Raw genomic sequence first — 15631 nt, forward strand, 5'->3', positions numbered from 1 at the left:
GGCCCCAGTGAACAAAGCAGTCAGCAGCAAGAGGGTGAGCAAGGACCACTCAGCTTCTCCCCATTTCCATCGCTGTGTGCTTGCCTCACCTCCTCTGCTGCTGGCCAGGCTGCTGAGATGCCACTGTTACTTTGTGCTCTGTAACAGAGCCGGTGCTGGAGTTAGGACTGGAGATGCCATGGCCACCACGTGCCCAAGGGCTCTGCTGCTGCTGCAGCATTCCCTGGGCCAGAGCCACCTTGTGCCTGGGCTAGATCTGACCTGTAAGGAGCCCAGCAATCCAGATCTGGCCCTGGGCATGAGGCGAGTATGACACCTCTGATTTCATGCAGCATCATTTCCAGCAGTTCAGAGAAACAGAAGTGTAGAGGTAATAGCTGTGGGAAAGGTAAAACTTGTATTCTATTATGGGTATAGGGTGCTTGATCATTTCCTTTAAGTTTTCTTGAATCAGCGTAATTGTAAGAGATCTGACTTCCAAAAATATAATTTTATTTATAAGCTTCCCATAATCTCAGTCACACCAAAAACTCTCCAGTATTCTGTCTAACTGAAGACAGATGACCATTGTACCCTCCTTCTTTATTTCTACATTATCATATCTACTAATGCTACAGGTCACTTTTTGTGAGCACTGTCCAATTTATCTGTGAGGCCTTGTATTAATTTACATTTTCCATTTTTTTCCCCAAATTTTTTTAAGGCCACTTTCTGCGATATTTTTCATACCTTACTCTGGAAGTAATCCTACACTGAAATCAATAGAATAAGATTCACAGAACTGAGTATTGCCTACTGAGAATAAAGGTAGCCACTAAACATTCTCTTTGGTATAAATTATTTTAGGCCAAACTTTACCTGGTTTGATGCGAGTATAAATTATTTTTGAAACAATATGAACTAATATAATGACATTCTTAACCAAATGTACTACTCGCAAGTTCTTTAAAGCTCAAACCTGAAGGATCACATCCTGATCTGGATAGTTACCTATTATCTCTTGCGACTCAAGTCACCCAAGCACGTTGTAAAATTGTACAAAAAAATAATTGTTCTACTTCTGGACTACAACTTGAGAAAGCGAGGCACAGAGGGAGGTGTCTACTGTATAACCTATTTAAATTTTTTTTCTACTGGATATGTTTTATACACTGGAGTTGAGGGTTTATAAAATAAAACAAAACAAACAAATCTTTGCATTTATCTTTAAAAAGTACCTCAGAACATAACAAAAATTCATTTTTAATTCTGATACATATTAAAACATTTTAGTCAGTTGTGCCTGACAGCATAACACGACAGAAATGCACAAGACTTTAAACATGCTTTAAAATGACATTCAACAAAGTATTTAAAATTTAATAAATAGCATACTGTCACACACAAATACATTTTCATACTGAATCATTAAGTCTACTAAAAACAGACTGGCAAAGAATAAATAAAACAGTAGTTGACTCTTTGTTTTCCTTTTTAAAAGATGTAGATTCTTGCTATCGCGCTAGTAGCCACATATTAACCTGCTTATCACAAAATTGGAAATTATGAACAATTTTTCCACTCATCGGGTTTGTTCCGACATGTAATACTATAAAAATTAAGATAAAGAAATACACATAAAGGGATTAAAAAAATAAAACAACCACCAGTCTGCAACCAAGTAAACCAGTTTTTAAATACAATGAATAAATAGGGAATTAGTAAAGCAAATTCAATTGTAACAAAATGCAACACCCCAAGAAAAGAGCCATGGAAATATATAGCCATTGCAATATTAGATAATAGTACTTAAAGTGATAGTGCTTGTGCACTAAAGTTCATTAGAGACCTTAATATGATTTTAGTGCAAATCCCTTGAGTCCATACAAGCTTTATACCCTATATTACTAGGGAAAGATCTATTACGAGTTGGAACTTATCCTGTAGCGTATTTGTACATGTATCAGATATTTTAAGAACTAATGCATATTCAAGTGTTTCAGCTATTTGTTTTTTGTCCTCTAAGAAGACTAATAACTTGGGATTTTTACATATTATTTGGTTGTACCATATTAAATTGCAATTTATTGAAGTCAGTGCTATAAAAGCAAGGAAAATGCTCTTCACATCAGTTTATGCAATTATACCTGCAATTCATATATCACTGCATTTTGAACTTTTTAAACAAAATGTGTTTTGGAGAAAGTCTCTCTCCTCCCTTTGAAAAAGTTCACATTATGATTAAATTCAAGACTATTTAGACAGTGTTATAGAATCTTGGAAAGGTAAACTACCTATTTTAGATTAACAAACCCTACCAGCATTTAGTATATTAAGTTACCAGTTTGTTGGCAATAATACAATGGGTTCAATTTCAAAAGGAAAAATCATTCTGTACAAATTAACCTGTTAAAATGAGGGAAACAAACAGGAAGTCTTGAGCAGCCATATTTCTTTTGTGAGCTACAGTACCAGAATAAACTAATTTGAAACTAACTGGGATGAACATTAGCTACATAAAGGAGTAACCAGGTTATACTGGATACATATAATATATTTTGAGTTGTAAAAATGCTCAACTCACATAGTCCATGGATTTATCCAGCATAAGAAAAGTATTCAACTACATGGGCTAAAATATTTCAACGTGATCTTGCTCTGGACTTTTTAAAACTAAAGCTAATTTTTCTAACTGTGAAGTACAAAACAATTACTGATATTGCTCCAACTTGTATACAAACCTCCCCTATTCATTTCGTACCTAACAAAGTAATAATGCCTCATCATCACTAGTTTCATTTTTCAGTGTTGCTTCTAAGCAAGTGTCAGGTATCTGGGCAGTATGTACAATACCACAGCGCTCACATGGCCCATCTCGATTACATGATCTTATGCCATGATGTGTTCCACTATAAGGCTGTCTAAGCCCCTGTCCTTGATCTGAGGTAAGATCAAGTAAAGGTCTTGAACAGTCATTCATATCAAAGTCTGAAGCTACATCAGAAACTGGAATTAACATTTCAACATCGTCATCTTCGTCTCTTCCATTTACCCCATTATCAGCCTGTCTCAAAGGACTTTGGTTCTGATTTACTGAATTTGATCTCCCTAGAGTAAAGCGTACCCATCGTAAGCCTTGAGTCATACGACTTAGCGCACTAGTGAGCTGGTGACGTGCCGGACTTGTACTTGGGGGTTCTACACTTGTTGCTTCTCTTCCATTATCTGTATTATTACTGCTGATATTTTGATTTGAGGAACTTCCACATGCTCCTACTGTTGCTTCTATTCCTGTTGCAGGTGGGACTTTTTGAGGCAAACTGGCAGCAACACCACCAACAGCTCCTGCAGTGTCTCTTCTTTCATTTTCTGTGTCTGTATCATCAGACTCCACTGAAAACAAGCTTCTGTGAGTACTATTTCTTTCAGCTTCTCTACTAGTACTCTGGCTGGCAACAACATCCTCTCCGTCTGCTGATACCAACGCCAATGATCCAGAATGACGCGACCTTGCAAAATTAAAAATTCGATTCAAAATATTACTTGACCTGCCGGCAATAGGAAGTCTTATTGAGGTAAATCCAAGCTGAGATCGCACTGCTAGTCTCAGGTTTTCCAAAACTGAAGCCTGAAAAAAGAAGAAACAAATTAATCAGATTTCTGGCAGCTTCCTGTCATAACAACAAAGGATGAATATATAGTTTCTGTCCAAGGACCATAAAACCTAAATGAGAATAAATGTAAATTATCGGATACTAAGGCAATGAATATAGTATAAGAAGTTATAAAGAACAGAATCCGGTCCACACGCTGCACAGACTGTGGATGTGTAATCTTGGCATGTGCAAAAATCTCTGGGAGATAGAAGTTTTCAGGTCTCTTATAAGTGGAAATTGAATGAAGAATCTGACAGAAATAGGGGAGAGATGTTGGGTGAAAGCAGGCCTGATGATACACAGATCTTGCAGGGGTAGGAAACAATTTAAATGTGACAACTAAGATAAAAGAATTGGTAGGAGGACAGGAGAAAAATAATGTAGAAAGAATGGATTTTTGTGCAATTCAAGGGTCCATGTCAGTGCTTTTCAACTAGGTTGCTACAGCATCCTAATATGCCATGAGATCCTATTAAGAGTCCTGCCCTGCTGCTGCCGCCAAGTGACACTTCTTCACCATGCCTGTTTCTGGAAGGCATTGTGCAGGGCCAGACTAGGAAGATGTTTCCCTGTAGCCTGGCCTAAATAAGTGCTGTCCCTGCCCTGCCAATGAGGAGCACCCCCTGGGCTTCATGTATCAAGGCAAGTCAGGGAAGGAAGCCTGCAAGGGTAAAATACGGGGCTCTGTGCCCACAACTGCAGAGGGTGCACTTAATTAAAAAAAGTTACAGTTGAGAAACACAGTTCTATGTAAAAGTGGAGAAGAGTGATTCATTAGCAACAGGAGAGCAGGAGATAAAGATGAATATGAGTATTATTAAATATTATGCAAGAAATTCAGAAAAAGTCTGTAGTAGTTGAAGAACAAGATAACCAAGATATCAAGAGTCTATTAACCCCAGAGCAGCAGTATGTGTCAACCAGGCAATTCCCAAGCACATCCTGCCTACCCACTCCCTCAAATACTCCAAATCTAGAAATATGCTGGTGAAGACACTCCAGGAGCATCCATCCATTGCTGCTTTCAAGCAATATTTGAGACCTCTGGTTCTCTGAGTAGCTACAAAGGGATGCGCTAGAGCAAAGGCGGGCAAAGTGTGGCCCATGGGCCAGATGCAGCCCAGCAGGCCATTCTATCTGGCCTGCAGGGCCCCTAAAAGTTTAGAAAATTAACATTTATCTGCCCCTGGCTGCCTGCCACGTGGCCCGCGATGGTTTGCCAAAACTCAGTAAGCAGCCCTCTGCCTGAAATAACTGCTTGTCCCTGCACATTTTCACACTCATATTTCTGGGTTTGGATCAGAATATGTTTGGGAATGACTCTGCTGGGACAGGGTGCCACAAGGCTGAAGACATGCTCCAAGAATCTGACAAGAAAGATTAAGAGGAAAGAATGCATTTCAGCAGTGCTATATTGACATCAACATATTTTAGGACTGCAGGAGAAGAAGAACAAGGGATTCAATACAATACCAAATTACAGGTCTAGCAGATGAAAAGCGCACACAAATGCCAAAGCACTGAAATACAGGAAGCTAAATAAAGCAGCCCAATTTTCAGAATCACCCAACAACTTCCAGTGTGATAAATGTTCCACTAATCTGATGTTCAGCTCTTTTGAACATGACGCCATTTATTTAGGTGCCAAACTATGGCTTTTGGAACACAACTTTAGGTCTTGTGTATGAAAAATCATGGCTAGGATAAAGACAAATCTCTCCCAAATGTATCATTTCATCCAGTTTATTACCTAGCATAGAGAACAGAGACTTTTTAAAATCTCCAGCAGTCCCTAGACTTACAACGTTGTCATTTTATTCAACAGTTTTCTCCTCCTTTCTTTTCAAATACCACATGTCCCAATATATACATATATACACATACATACATACACATACATACACACACACACACTCTTCCAGAATACAGTGGCTAATATTAGGCATGTGAATTCATATTAGGTGATCTAAATCAGTAGCATGATTATCAAAAAGGATAGTGATTTGGGACTTCTCCTAGTACATGTGTTTCTTGCAGGCAGTCAGCATTTTCCATGAATCAAGTACTTTTGAGATTTCTTAAGCCTGGAATTCAATAGTAACTTTTTGCAAATCTGAAATGTGCCTACTCAAAGCCTCAGGTATAAAAAGTACTTAATACATCCTATCTTCACTTAAAAAATACTTACAAATTCCTTTTGGTATCAATTAAAAGAAACTAAACATACCAATTTAAAACAAAAACTTGGGAGTTCCTTCACCATTTCATTGCTGTATTTTTGCACTGTTGAATGAGTCTCTCTCTCTCTTCTTATATACAAATTTTGCATCAACATTTTAACTTCAGTATAAGTTAGGAGTATAATTTTAAGCAAGATAGCCCCTTATGACCAGCTCTCTCTCCTGCCAAGATCGGAACAGGACAGTTCAAATGATATTCTCACCACCTCTTTAGACCACATGCACCAATCTGCTAATGTTGAAATCTGTTTCTAAGTAAAACCTTCCTAATTGTGAGCAAATCAAAGCCTGGTTAGAACTTTTGCATAAATAGTCATGTGTTTCACATTAAAACCATATTTTAGCCTATACTTAAGATTAAATATACATGCTGTTGATTTGGTTTTCCATTTACTGCAGAAAAATGATTTTCTCTTTTGAGGGAGAAAAACACAGGGAACCCTGGGTTTCCCTTTACAGGCTGGCAGAGTTCCAGCCTGCAAGGGGCCGCTTGGGGTGGGGACAGGGACAGGGAGGAGGGCTATTAGGCAGGGTTGCCATGTGCATGTGCACGTGCACGTGCACACATGCATGTGGCAGCCAGGCAGCCTAGTGGAGAGCAGCTCTGTGCAGGTAAGTCTATTGATGAGGGGGTCATAAGTGAGGTGTGGGCAGGCAGGAGGGCACAGGTGATGCATGGGGAGGCATATGCGCCCACAGATTTCTGCATGCACAGGAGGCATGTGGGCCAGCAGGTGGGACCTGGCGTGGAAGGGTGAAGCAGGGCAGTGAGACTCGTCACAACTGCTGCCAGCACCAGGACCCCCACGCCAGGAGCATGAAGAATAATGGAATAGGGAGGCATTGTGCTGCCCTCATCTCCTCCCACCACCAGCTGCTTGTGTGCTATCCCATGGCTCTATTCCAAAGGGGAGGTGGCTTGGGGGCAGCATGGGCAGCCTGAGGGGAGTGGTGGTGGCAGCTGGGCTATGGTGGTGGGGGTAGAGCTGTGGCCAGCAGCTGGCAGGAGGTGGTGGTGAGGGCAGTAGTCCCCCCTCACATCTGTTACTCCTCATGCTGCTGGTGGTGTGGCTGGCGCAGGTCTCCTGGCAGTAACAGTGGCAATGAGTCTTGCTGCCCTCTCCACTCCTGTGCCAGGTCCTACCCACTAGAATGTGGAAGCCCTGGGAAGGGAAGGAAGGGGGAGGAGAGCAGGTTGTGGAGCCCTGAGCCCTGCAGTGGACAGCCTGTATCCTCCCCCCCTGCACCCCACGGGCTCTACTTGGCTCTGCTCTGGCCACTCACAGGTGGGAGAGGAGCTGTGGGTTGGAAGTAATGGGCACTGAAAGAGACCGGGGGAGGGGGAGCTATAGGTCAGGAGTGAGGGGCACCAGTGGGGATTGGAGGCTACAGGTTGGGAGTGAGGGGCACTGACATGGCAGAGGGATGCAGGGGTACCAGTATGGGCAGGGGCAAGACACCAGCATATCAGGGCTGCTTAGCACCACAAAGCAGTGGGGGGTACAGCTACAGCTGGACCTGCATCCTCGTGAGCAAAAGGGGCAGGGGGAACTCTGATTTTCCTTGATTAAAAAACCCCCCAAAATCAAACACTGAAATATATAGATACTTAGAATTTATTTATTATAATGATTGAGACACTGGTGAGCTTGTGTTCAAACTGATATCTATCTATATCTATATAGTGCAGCTTTTCATTTTCATTGAAAAACACAGATCTGGGGGGTTTTAAATCAGAGAGTTTTGGATTTTTTTTTTACAAGAAAAGACCAGGATCCTTGCTCATTAGAGATGCTCTTATTTTTCAGAGATTAAGCCCAAATTCTTCATGCTCTAGCAGGTGTGCTTAATGATTAAGTATGAGAGTGAAGTCCCCTGCTAGGACTACTCATAAGTCAAATGCACTCTTTTGGAATCACAGGATTAGTAACTAATGACTAGCATTTGTAATAGTTACTTACTGGTGACATTCCCTTTATTTTTGTGAATTATCATCAACAGCCACTAAGCAGTGAAAATTTTAAATTTGCTTATGACTCAGGAATTCAACAGGTCCTGTTAAATTCTACTGCATGTTAGTTTCAAAACAGTTCTTCAGAGAATGGTCCTAAATGCCACCTTGTGGCTAATTATATAAAAATATAAAGAAATGAATGTGCAAGAATAAAACTAAAATCCCATTTTAAGAACAAATATTATTTAAGAAATTGTTATTTTAAAATTAGATTTTTATTTTGATAATGTAGTTCTTACTAAAATATCTTGGTGGTGTGCACTCTTTCACATTTTCAGTGCACAGCCTCAAACTGCAAGATCTTTCATTTTAAAGCAGAAAAACAATTTCCCTCATATCCCTAATAAAACATAGTAAACATTTTCTAACTCTTCCAAGCACAGAAAAAAATATATATGGAAAACTGTGATGAGCAAAATTTGTTTGTTAATCTCTTTTTCTAGACGAAGTATACTGTTGGGAGAGATGTTAAACAAGCTCTCAGGGACAAAATGACCTCTCTCAGACCTCCCTCTTTTATGAAGTTGATCCATGGAAGATATTAGGAAAGAAGTCTTGCTTTTGTATATTTCCTGAATTACTCTGGTTAAAACAGCACTACTACCACAGAATCTCGCCCAGACCTTTTATTATGAAAAAAGGGTAAATTGGAGCATTTGTCTTTAAGCTTTAATATTCTTCATTCTCTAACATTCCACTTATATTCTCTCACACCATCTCTTCCTCACTGAAAAATCATCTTCCTTTAGTTTCTAAAGCCATATACAAATCTTCAGTTTCTACTGGGAGAAAACCCATTCTCTCAGTAAAAATCAGAAGCATATAGACGTTTCAACTTTTTCTCTCAGGCCAAAAATGGTCATTCTGGAAGAAAAATAACCCAACTACAACCAGAAATCCCTCCTGGGACAGTTACAGAGTTTTCTGTAAGAGGTGTAGGTTAGATCTGGAGCCAAAAGAACACACACATTCACCCTTTGGTGGGCGGTGGGGGCAAATCTTAGACCAAATTTTAGGCACTTATCCCCATAATTCCCCCTAACTGGAATAATCTCAGTCTCAGGAAGGCGCAGGAGAAAGGAGGTGGCTGCAGGCTGGATGCTTGTACGCTGCTCTCCCCAAAGCTTTTCTACCAGTATCAATTTTTGGGTAGAAATGAAGGGTAGAAATGATTGGCTGTTTATGGTCCAAGAGCTAGAACAAATAAGAACTACCAAGTCTAGAGTACCCCCCCAGCTGTCTTATTGTTTAAATTAAAACTTATAAAAGAAGCTGAATCCTACAAAGACCACAGAAATGCCACAAGGACCTTGTATACCAAAAACCCTGACATAAATACTCTTTCTGACATTAAAATAATTAGGGGGGAGGGAGAAAGTTTCTTTAAACATCCATAAATTTATATGTTAAATTACTGACTAACACAAGCTACTAATTCAGTCATTTGAGTTGCTATGTGAAAAATATTTATTTCTTTCTGTTACAGAGAAGAACTAAGCTCTTAACTATTTCTATATATAACACACATTTCTTTATTACGAGGATCACAAAAAAGTAAAAAAGATCTATTATTTTCTGCTTGAACAACAATCATGAATCCTTAGACAAACTACTTATGTTTAAAGCAGGAAAAGGAAGTGTCAATTTTTTTTGTTCCAATCTCTAACTACAAAGTATCATCTTAAAGCAGGCCTTGTAGAGATCAATCTATGCCTGTTTATTACATCCTTGTTCCTCAGCCTCTGGGCTATAGCCATGCCACTGTTGAATACAAAATTGTTTCCAAAATAAGAGAACTGCTGTTTTGCTATCTTTGCCAGGATAAGTAAAGAGGAACGATTTGCTACAAGAGCTGGGAGACTAGCTGATATTGCTGGCCTATTATTTGACATACTGCTATCAATGAAGCCCGTTGTTCAGTTGTGGCTTAACATCCCCATTTTTAAGAAAGTAACATCTAATTTCTATGTGCACCCCTAATATATGAAATCTGGAATCTCAGATAAAAAATAGCTCCAATATACGTTAACACAAAAGGTCTAATTCTCCACTAATGTATACACAGTTCAAGATTTAAATTCCATTTCCCATTATATACAAGTTTGTCTAACTTTCCTATTGTTAATGGTTTATCATAGTGCCTAGAAGCCTTAGCTTCAGATCAGGACTAGACGGTATATTTAAAAAAAATAAAACCAAACCACTTGGTAAACAATTTGTGTTCTGCTTCTGCGTGTCACACTGCATGTCCAAAAATACTGATTTAGACTGAAGAACAAAATAAGAATCAAGACACTTAACATGACAGAAAGCAAAACGTCAGTCTGTAGAACAGTTGTGACAATCCGATATCTTACCTGATTTGGGGAGCAAACAGGAAAATCTTCAACTGGTGGAATTAAACCTTGAGCAATCAACTGTCCATAAGATGGAGGAGCTTCTCTTCTTAACAACTCAGCCTCAACTCTTGACAACTGAGTTTCAAATGATCTTTCAAGAAGAAAAGAAAATTACATAGCATATAAACATACAAAAGTTATTCATAAGCAGGGGCAAACTGATGCAATTTATAACATTTGTAGATCGCAGATATTTATTACACAACTCCATTTCTAACTCAGATCTCTGACAGGTTACAACTGAGAAGTATTTTAATATCTTTCTGTCCTTTAATGTGAATTAAAACAATTATAGCAGAGAAAAAAAATGAAAAATCTTGCACAGAAGTGCCATTAGTTAATCACAGCTACAATATTTAATTTCAATTCAGAATGAGACCACAGCCCAGGAATTGACATCAGTTTACTTTTTCCTGGTTGGCAACCAAACCAAAGCTAGCTTGTCCACAGGCAAGCAATCAGAACTATTCTTCTTCCACCCTCCTTTTTTCTTATTGCCAAATAAAGGATTTCAGCACTATGGTGGAGGGATCATGTTTGGAAGTCATACCACCCTCAAAAGATCACTTTTATTGATATGTTCTTCAGCAAGTGTTTGCTGTGTTATATAATTAGGATACTTCAGCCTGGATTCAGTAATGTGCTACTCACCTTCGTTCAAACATTCTCAGTGAGTACAGCTTACATGTACATCCCAGTGCAATGACAAGCAGCAGTCCACAGATAAGGCTCCCAATGACAGCTGCAGTTATTACTCTGGTGGGCACAATGACCGGACAATTCTCCTCATCACTACCATCACCACAGTCATCCTGAGAGTCACAAACCCAGCTCTCAAAAACACAGCGGTTATTTTTACAGTGGAAATTTCCTGGTTGACAGAAGAAGCAATTCTTCTCATCTGAACCATTAGGACAATGATTCTGGTAGTTGCAACGATCAGATCGAGGATAGCAAACTCCATTTCGAGAGCAGGGAAATTCATCTTTTTGGCACATACTGCAATTGGTTTCATCCCTTCCATTTGGGCAGTGCCAATAGCCATCACAGCGCTGTTGCTCTGTGTAACACCCCCAGTTTCCACCACATGGAATCTCCCATGGCAAACAGAAGCCATCTACTTGGTATGTAGCATTAAATCCTCTTGCAGCATTCACCTTGTCAGCACAAAAATGCACTCTTATCTGCCCAGAGGATGAAACAACTGTAAGAGGAGCATGAGAGTCAAATGCAGTTAGCACACGCAAAAGCTTCCGTGGATTTTCTTCTAATCCATCATATATTTTCACGTAGTCTCCATAACCAGTACCATCAAGTTTAAAGTCAGTGAAGCGCAAAATTACTTTGCGGTGATCACCCGTGTCTATTAGCCAGGTGCAGTTGCTTCCAGGAGGATAAAAGTCTGGATAATTGGGAGAACTGAAAGTACCATAAAAATATTTTAACCACTGTCCACATGTTGCAACATCACAGTCTATTTCATCTCCCAAGTCAAAACAATCAATATTTCCATCACATTTTAAAGATTCTGGAAGGCAAGTATAAACTTTGGTGACACGAGAAAGACACTGGAACTGGTTGTAAGCACAAGGTTGAAAGGAAGAAGCTGTTGGAGGATTAGCTTTGGCACAGATTTCTTCATCAGAGTTGTCTCCACATTCATCCATGTTATTACATTTCCAACTTTCTGGAATACACTTTCCATTAGCACAATGAAACTGGTCGCAATCACAGCTTGGTTCATCAGATTTCCCTGGAAACAAAATTTACAAATATAGGTAAGTCTTCTTAGATTCTAGAGCCTTTCATCTTTGCATATTGGATTTCAAACACAATGTGGCTAACAGTGGCTAAGTGCCTGGCAACTATTTAATGGTCTGTAAATCAGCAGCTCCCAAAGCAGACATTGTGGCATTTAGAAGTAAGGATCATGAGCGTCACAGATACTCAATTGTAAAAGCTGGCCTTGTATGAAAGTGGGGTTACAAGCACAGAAAGATATGGATTGTTGCCATAAATTATTGTAAACCTAAAACATTCACTTCAAATATAATATTTAAAAGCTAGTTTTGCCAAAATGACATTTTCAACCAGATTCTCAGCTGCTGTAAGTCATGGAACTACTGAAATCAAGAGAGGTCTGAATATTCACATCAGCTGAACATCTGGACTTGTCAATGCCTCAAAACCAGATTTATAATATCCATGCCCTAGAAAAGGTTTTTACAATTATTATAGGTATTTATGTTAAAAACCCATGGCCCTTCAACTGAATTCTGTATGCATGAAAACAGGTTGGGGAACAAGTAACCTCCTGAGGTGCTACAAAGAAGGACCTGGAGGTTACAGTCAACCATAAAATGCATATAAGCCAGTGTGCTCTTGCTACCAAAAAGCAAAACCAATACAGGGTTTCAAGTGATATTCCTGCTGTTATAAGTCAAGGGACACGATTCTTTCACTGTGTTCGACACTGGTGAGGCCTCACCTGGAGTACTGTGTTCAGTTTGGGACCCTGCATTTCAAGAAGGTTGACAGACTGGAAAGAGTCCAGCAGAAAGGAACAAAAATTATTAGAGGCTGGGAAACGAGACTGATGAGGAAAGGCTGAAAGAACTAGGATTATTTTGTATGGAGAACAGAAAACCAAGGGAAGATTTGATAAGTCTTCAAATACCTGAAGGGTGATTTTAGAGAGGATGGAGATGGGCTTTTCTCTATGGCTTTAAGGGACAGGACTAGGAGCAGTGGCCTCAATAAGCTACAGCAGAGGAAATTTAGGTTGAAGATTAGGAAGAATTTCCTCATTGTGAGACTAGTCAAGCATTGGAACAGGCTACTAAAGAAATTGTGGAATCTCCATCCCTGGAAAATTTCAAGAGCAGGTTAGACAGACTCTTAGATGGGATGGTTTACTTAGGGATGACCCTGCACTGAGTAGGGGGCTGGACACACGAGTTCCCTTCTAGCCCTACTTTCCTATGATCCTATACAGACAAACAGTTGGGCTGGGTCTTCAACAAACAAGTTGCAGGACAGCAAACATATGGTGCATCTATACTGCAGACTCTCAACCTGCCTTAAAACAAGTTGGTCAGGTACTAGAAGCACTTTATATGTGGTAGCATTCAGCTCAATACAGGCTAATTCACCCTATTCTTTATACAGTTTCATTTAGAAATAAGTTTGTCACCACTGAGTGGTTTTAAAACCCTCAGCATCCAGAATACACGAATGGAAAAAGGTTGATTGGGAAGAGACCCCAAGAGTTGCATGCAATTAAAAATGTAAGTATTAAAAGTTTAGTAATGAGAGAAGTGCTTCCAGCCCCAGTTCTTTAAAAGCAGGTGAAAAGAACTGAAAAAAACTTACCCGTTTAAACACTGTATTCTTCCTTTTCCTTTTCAAGAACAAATTAAACTACCAGCCAGCATCACAAAGAATTCTGGCCAACAGAAGCAGCCATTCACTGTCTCTTTTGTACTGTTATACCAGCTCCACTTTAGATTAAGTGTTTGTTTTTCATTTGGAATAAAGGTCCATAAATCCACAAAGCAGACGCAGTTCTCTTAACCCAGAAGTACATTTCCTGGGAAATGTGGAAGCATTTAGTTTCACCAGTCTTGTTAGTTATTTGTATTGCCATTGTGGGTTGAAGCCCTTGTCATGTGTCAACTAGCCATAGTGCTATATGCTACAAAAACAAAGAACAAAAAGAGGTCTCCGTCCCCAAAAGCTTACACAATCAAAGGGAAAAAAAGGACATGGATATTCACAAGGAAATCAAGGAAAATGATGTATTGGTCTGTACAACTGGAAGTACCAGAATTGTATCAGAGACCCAAGAGTCATCATTTTGGAGTTTTGCAGCATCATAACAAGTAAAGTTTTAAGAAGAATGAGGTAGCTTTACAGATAATTTCTCGATAATACAGCTGAAGGGGTTGTTTGGTGAAGAATTAAACAGCAATGTAAGTGGGAACAGGTTTTCTAATAAGCAAATGAGAAAGAAAAGATAGGAATAGACTGTAAAAGATTTTGAAAGCAAAGAGCAGTAGATTAAAAAAAAGTAATAATTAGATGTTCAGGCTTTCAGTTTTGGCTGAAAGCAAAATGCTAGCTAGTGGATCACTTTTGGGAGGACTGCACTATAAAAAACTTAACTGCTGGTAGGAACAGAGGTCTGAGTGAGTTAAAAGAAATGTTAGGGTACAGCAAAGTGTAACAGCAAAAGCTGGACCAGAAGGTAATGAAAAGGAAAAGGAGCAAAGCGGTGAATCCCTCAGGAACTCAGCAGAGTCTAGTGAAACCATGAAGAACAGAAAGAGAATTGCATACACAAGTGGTTGAAAATGAACCAAAAAACAAAAAAGAATGAAAAAAGACAACACACATTTAATATGATAGTACTAAGAAGAATCAGAAAATTGAAGGCAAAACAGAAATAGCTTTGGAGTGTCCCATTATTAAGCAGAGGACTATCTAGAAAGAATCCAACAGTACCATTTGTTTGTAAAATATTTGAACATTCTGAAAAGGGAACAAAGATGTCGTCTCTCTTGTATTACCCAAAGGTAGGATTAAAAAAAATGTACCCGTTTTAAACAATATGTGAGCAAGAAGCAACAACAGAGATGAAGATGACCAACCAAACACAACTTTAGGAAACATGGCTTTGAAGGTGAGAACTATGCAAAACAGGATCCAGCCTAGAGATTCAACCTACACTGAGATTTAATGTAAAACAACAAAATGGTGGGGAAAAAGAGGGCTTCTAAATAAAAAAAAAATCATCAATGCTGTTTATTTTACTGGAATAGAGAAGGCTAATCACTGAATGGATCCAACTGTAACAGTTCAGTAACCAATCTCTTAAGTGAGTAACGCCTTCCCTACTAGCCTTTTTAATAGCCTTAACAGGAAAAGACAGATGCATAAAATGTAGAAGGTTGATATGAAACATAATTTTACATGTTAAATATCGAAATTTTAAATATTTGACTGACATCAGGGAAAAAAGGTAGATAGGGTACAGAATGACTTGAGAAACTGAGCATGGAAGATTCAACATAGCCCCATGACACTGAATGCTAGTATCCCAATCAAGAAAACAAACTTTGGGGGTGAAAAAGTTGTTTAGTCTCCATATCCATGGGGGACCTAAACTACCCAGACATCTGCTGGGAGACACAGACAGCAAAGTCCCACCGCTCACGCAGGTTTCTAACCTGTGTACAGGACCTCCACCTGACGCAGGAGGTACATGGTCCCACTAGGGGGAATGCCTTACTGGTTCTGGTATTGGCAACGGGGGATGACATAGTAGGGGACCTACAGATCGGT

The 15631-nt window shown here is 39.4% G+C and overlaps 1 protein-coding gene across 1 annotated transcript in view; it reads right to left on the reverse strand.

Annotated features, from left to right (window-relative positions):
* Nucleotides 1-1199: 1199 nt before the first annotated feature.
* Nucleotides 1200-15631, reverse strand: part of LRP12 (LDL receptor related protein 12) — a 63839-nt gene continuing 49407 nt past the window's right edge. The window contains exons 5-7 of the mRNA XM_019545726.1: nt 10940-12041; nt 10247-10379; nt 1200-3607 (exon numbers count right to left, since the gene is read on the reverse strand). Coding sequence (XP_019401271.1) covers nt 2741-3607; nt 10247-10379; nt 10940-12041 — 2102 coding nt within the window. The 3' untranslated portion in view covers nt 1200-2740. The remainder of the gene's footprint in view (nt 3608-10246; nt 10380-10939; nt 12042-15631) is intronic.

Source organism: Crocodylus porosus, unplaced genomic scaffold, assembly GCF_001723895.1.
Source record: "Crocodylus porosus isolate Cpor-Errol unplaced genomic scaffold, CroPor_comp1, whole genome shotgun sequence".
Lineage (NCBI taxonomy): Eukaryota > Metazoa > Chordata > Crocodylia > Crocodylidae > Crocodylus > Crocodylus porosus.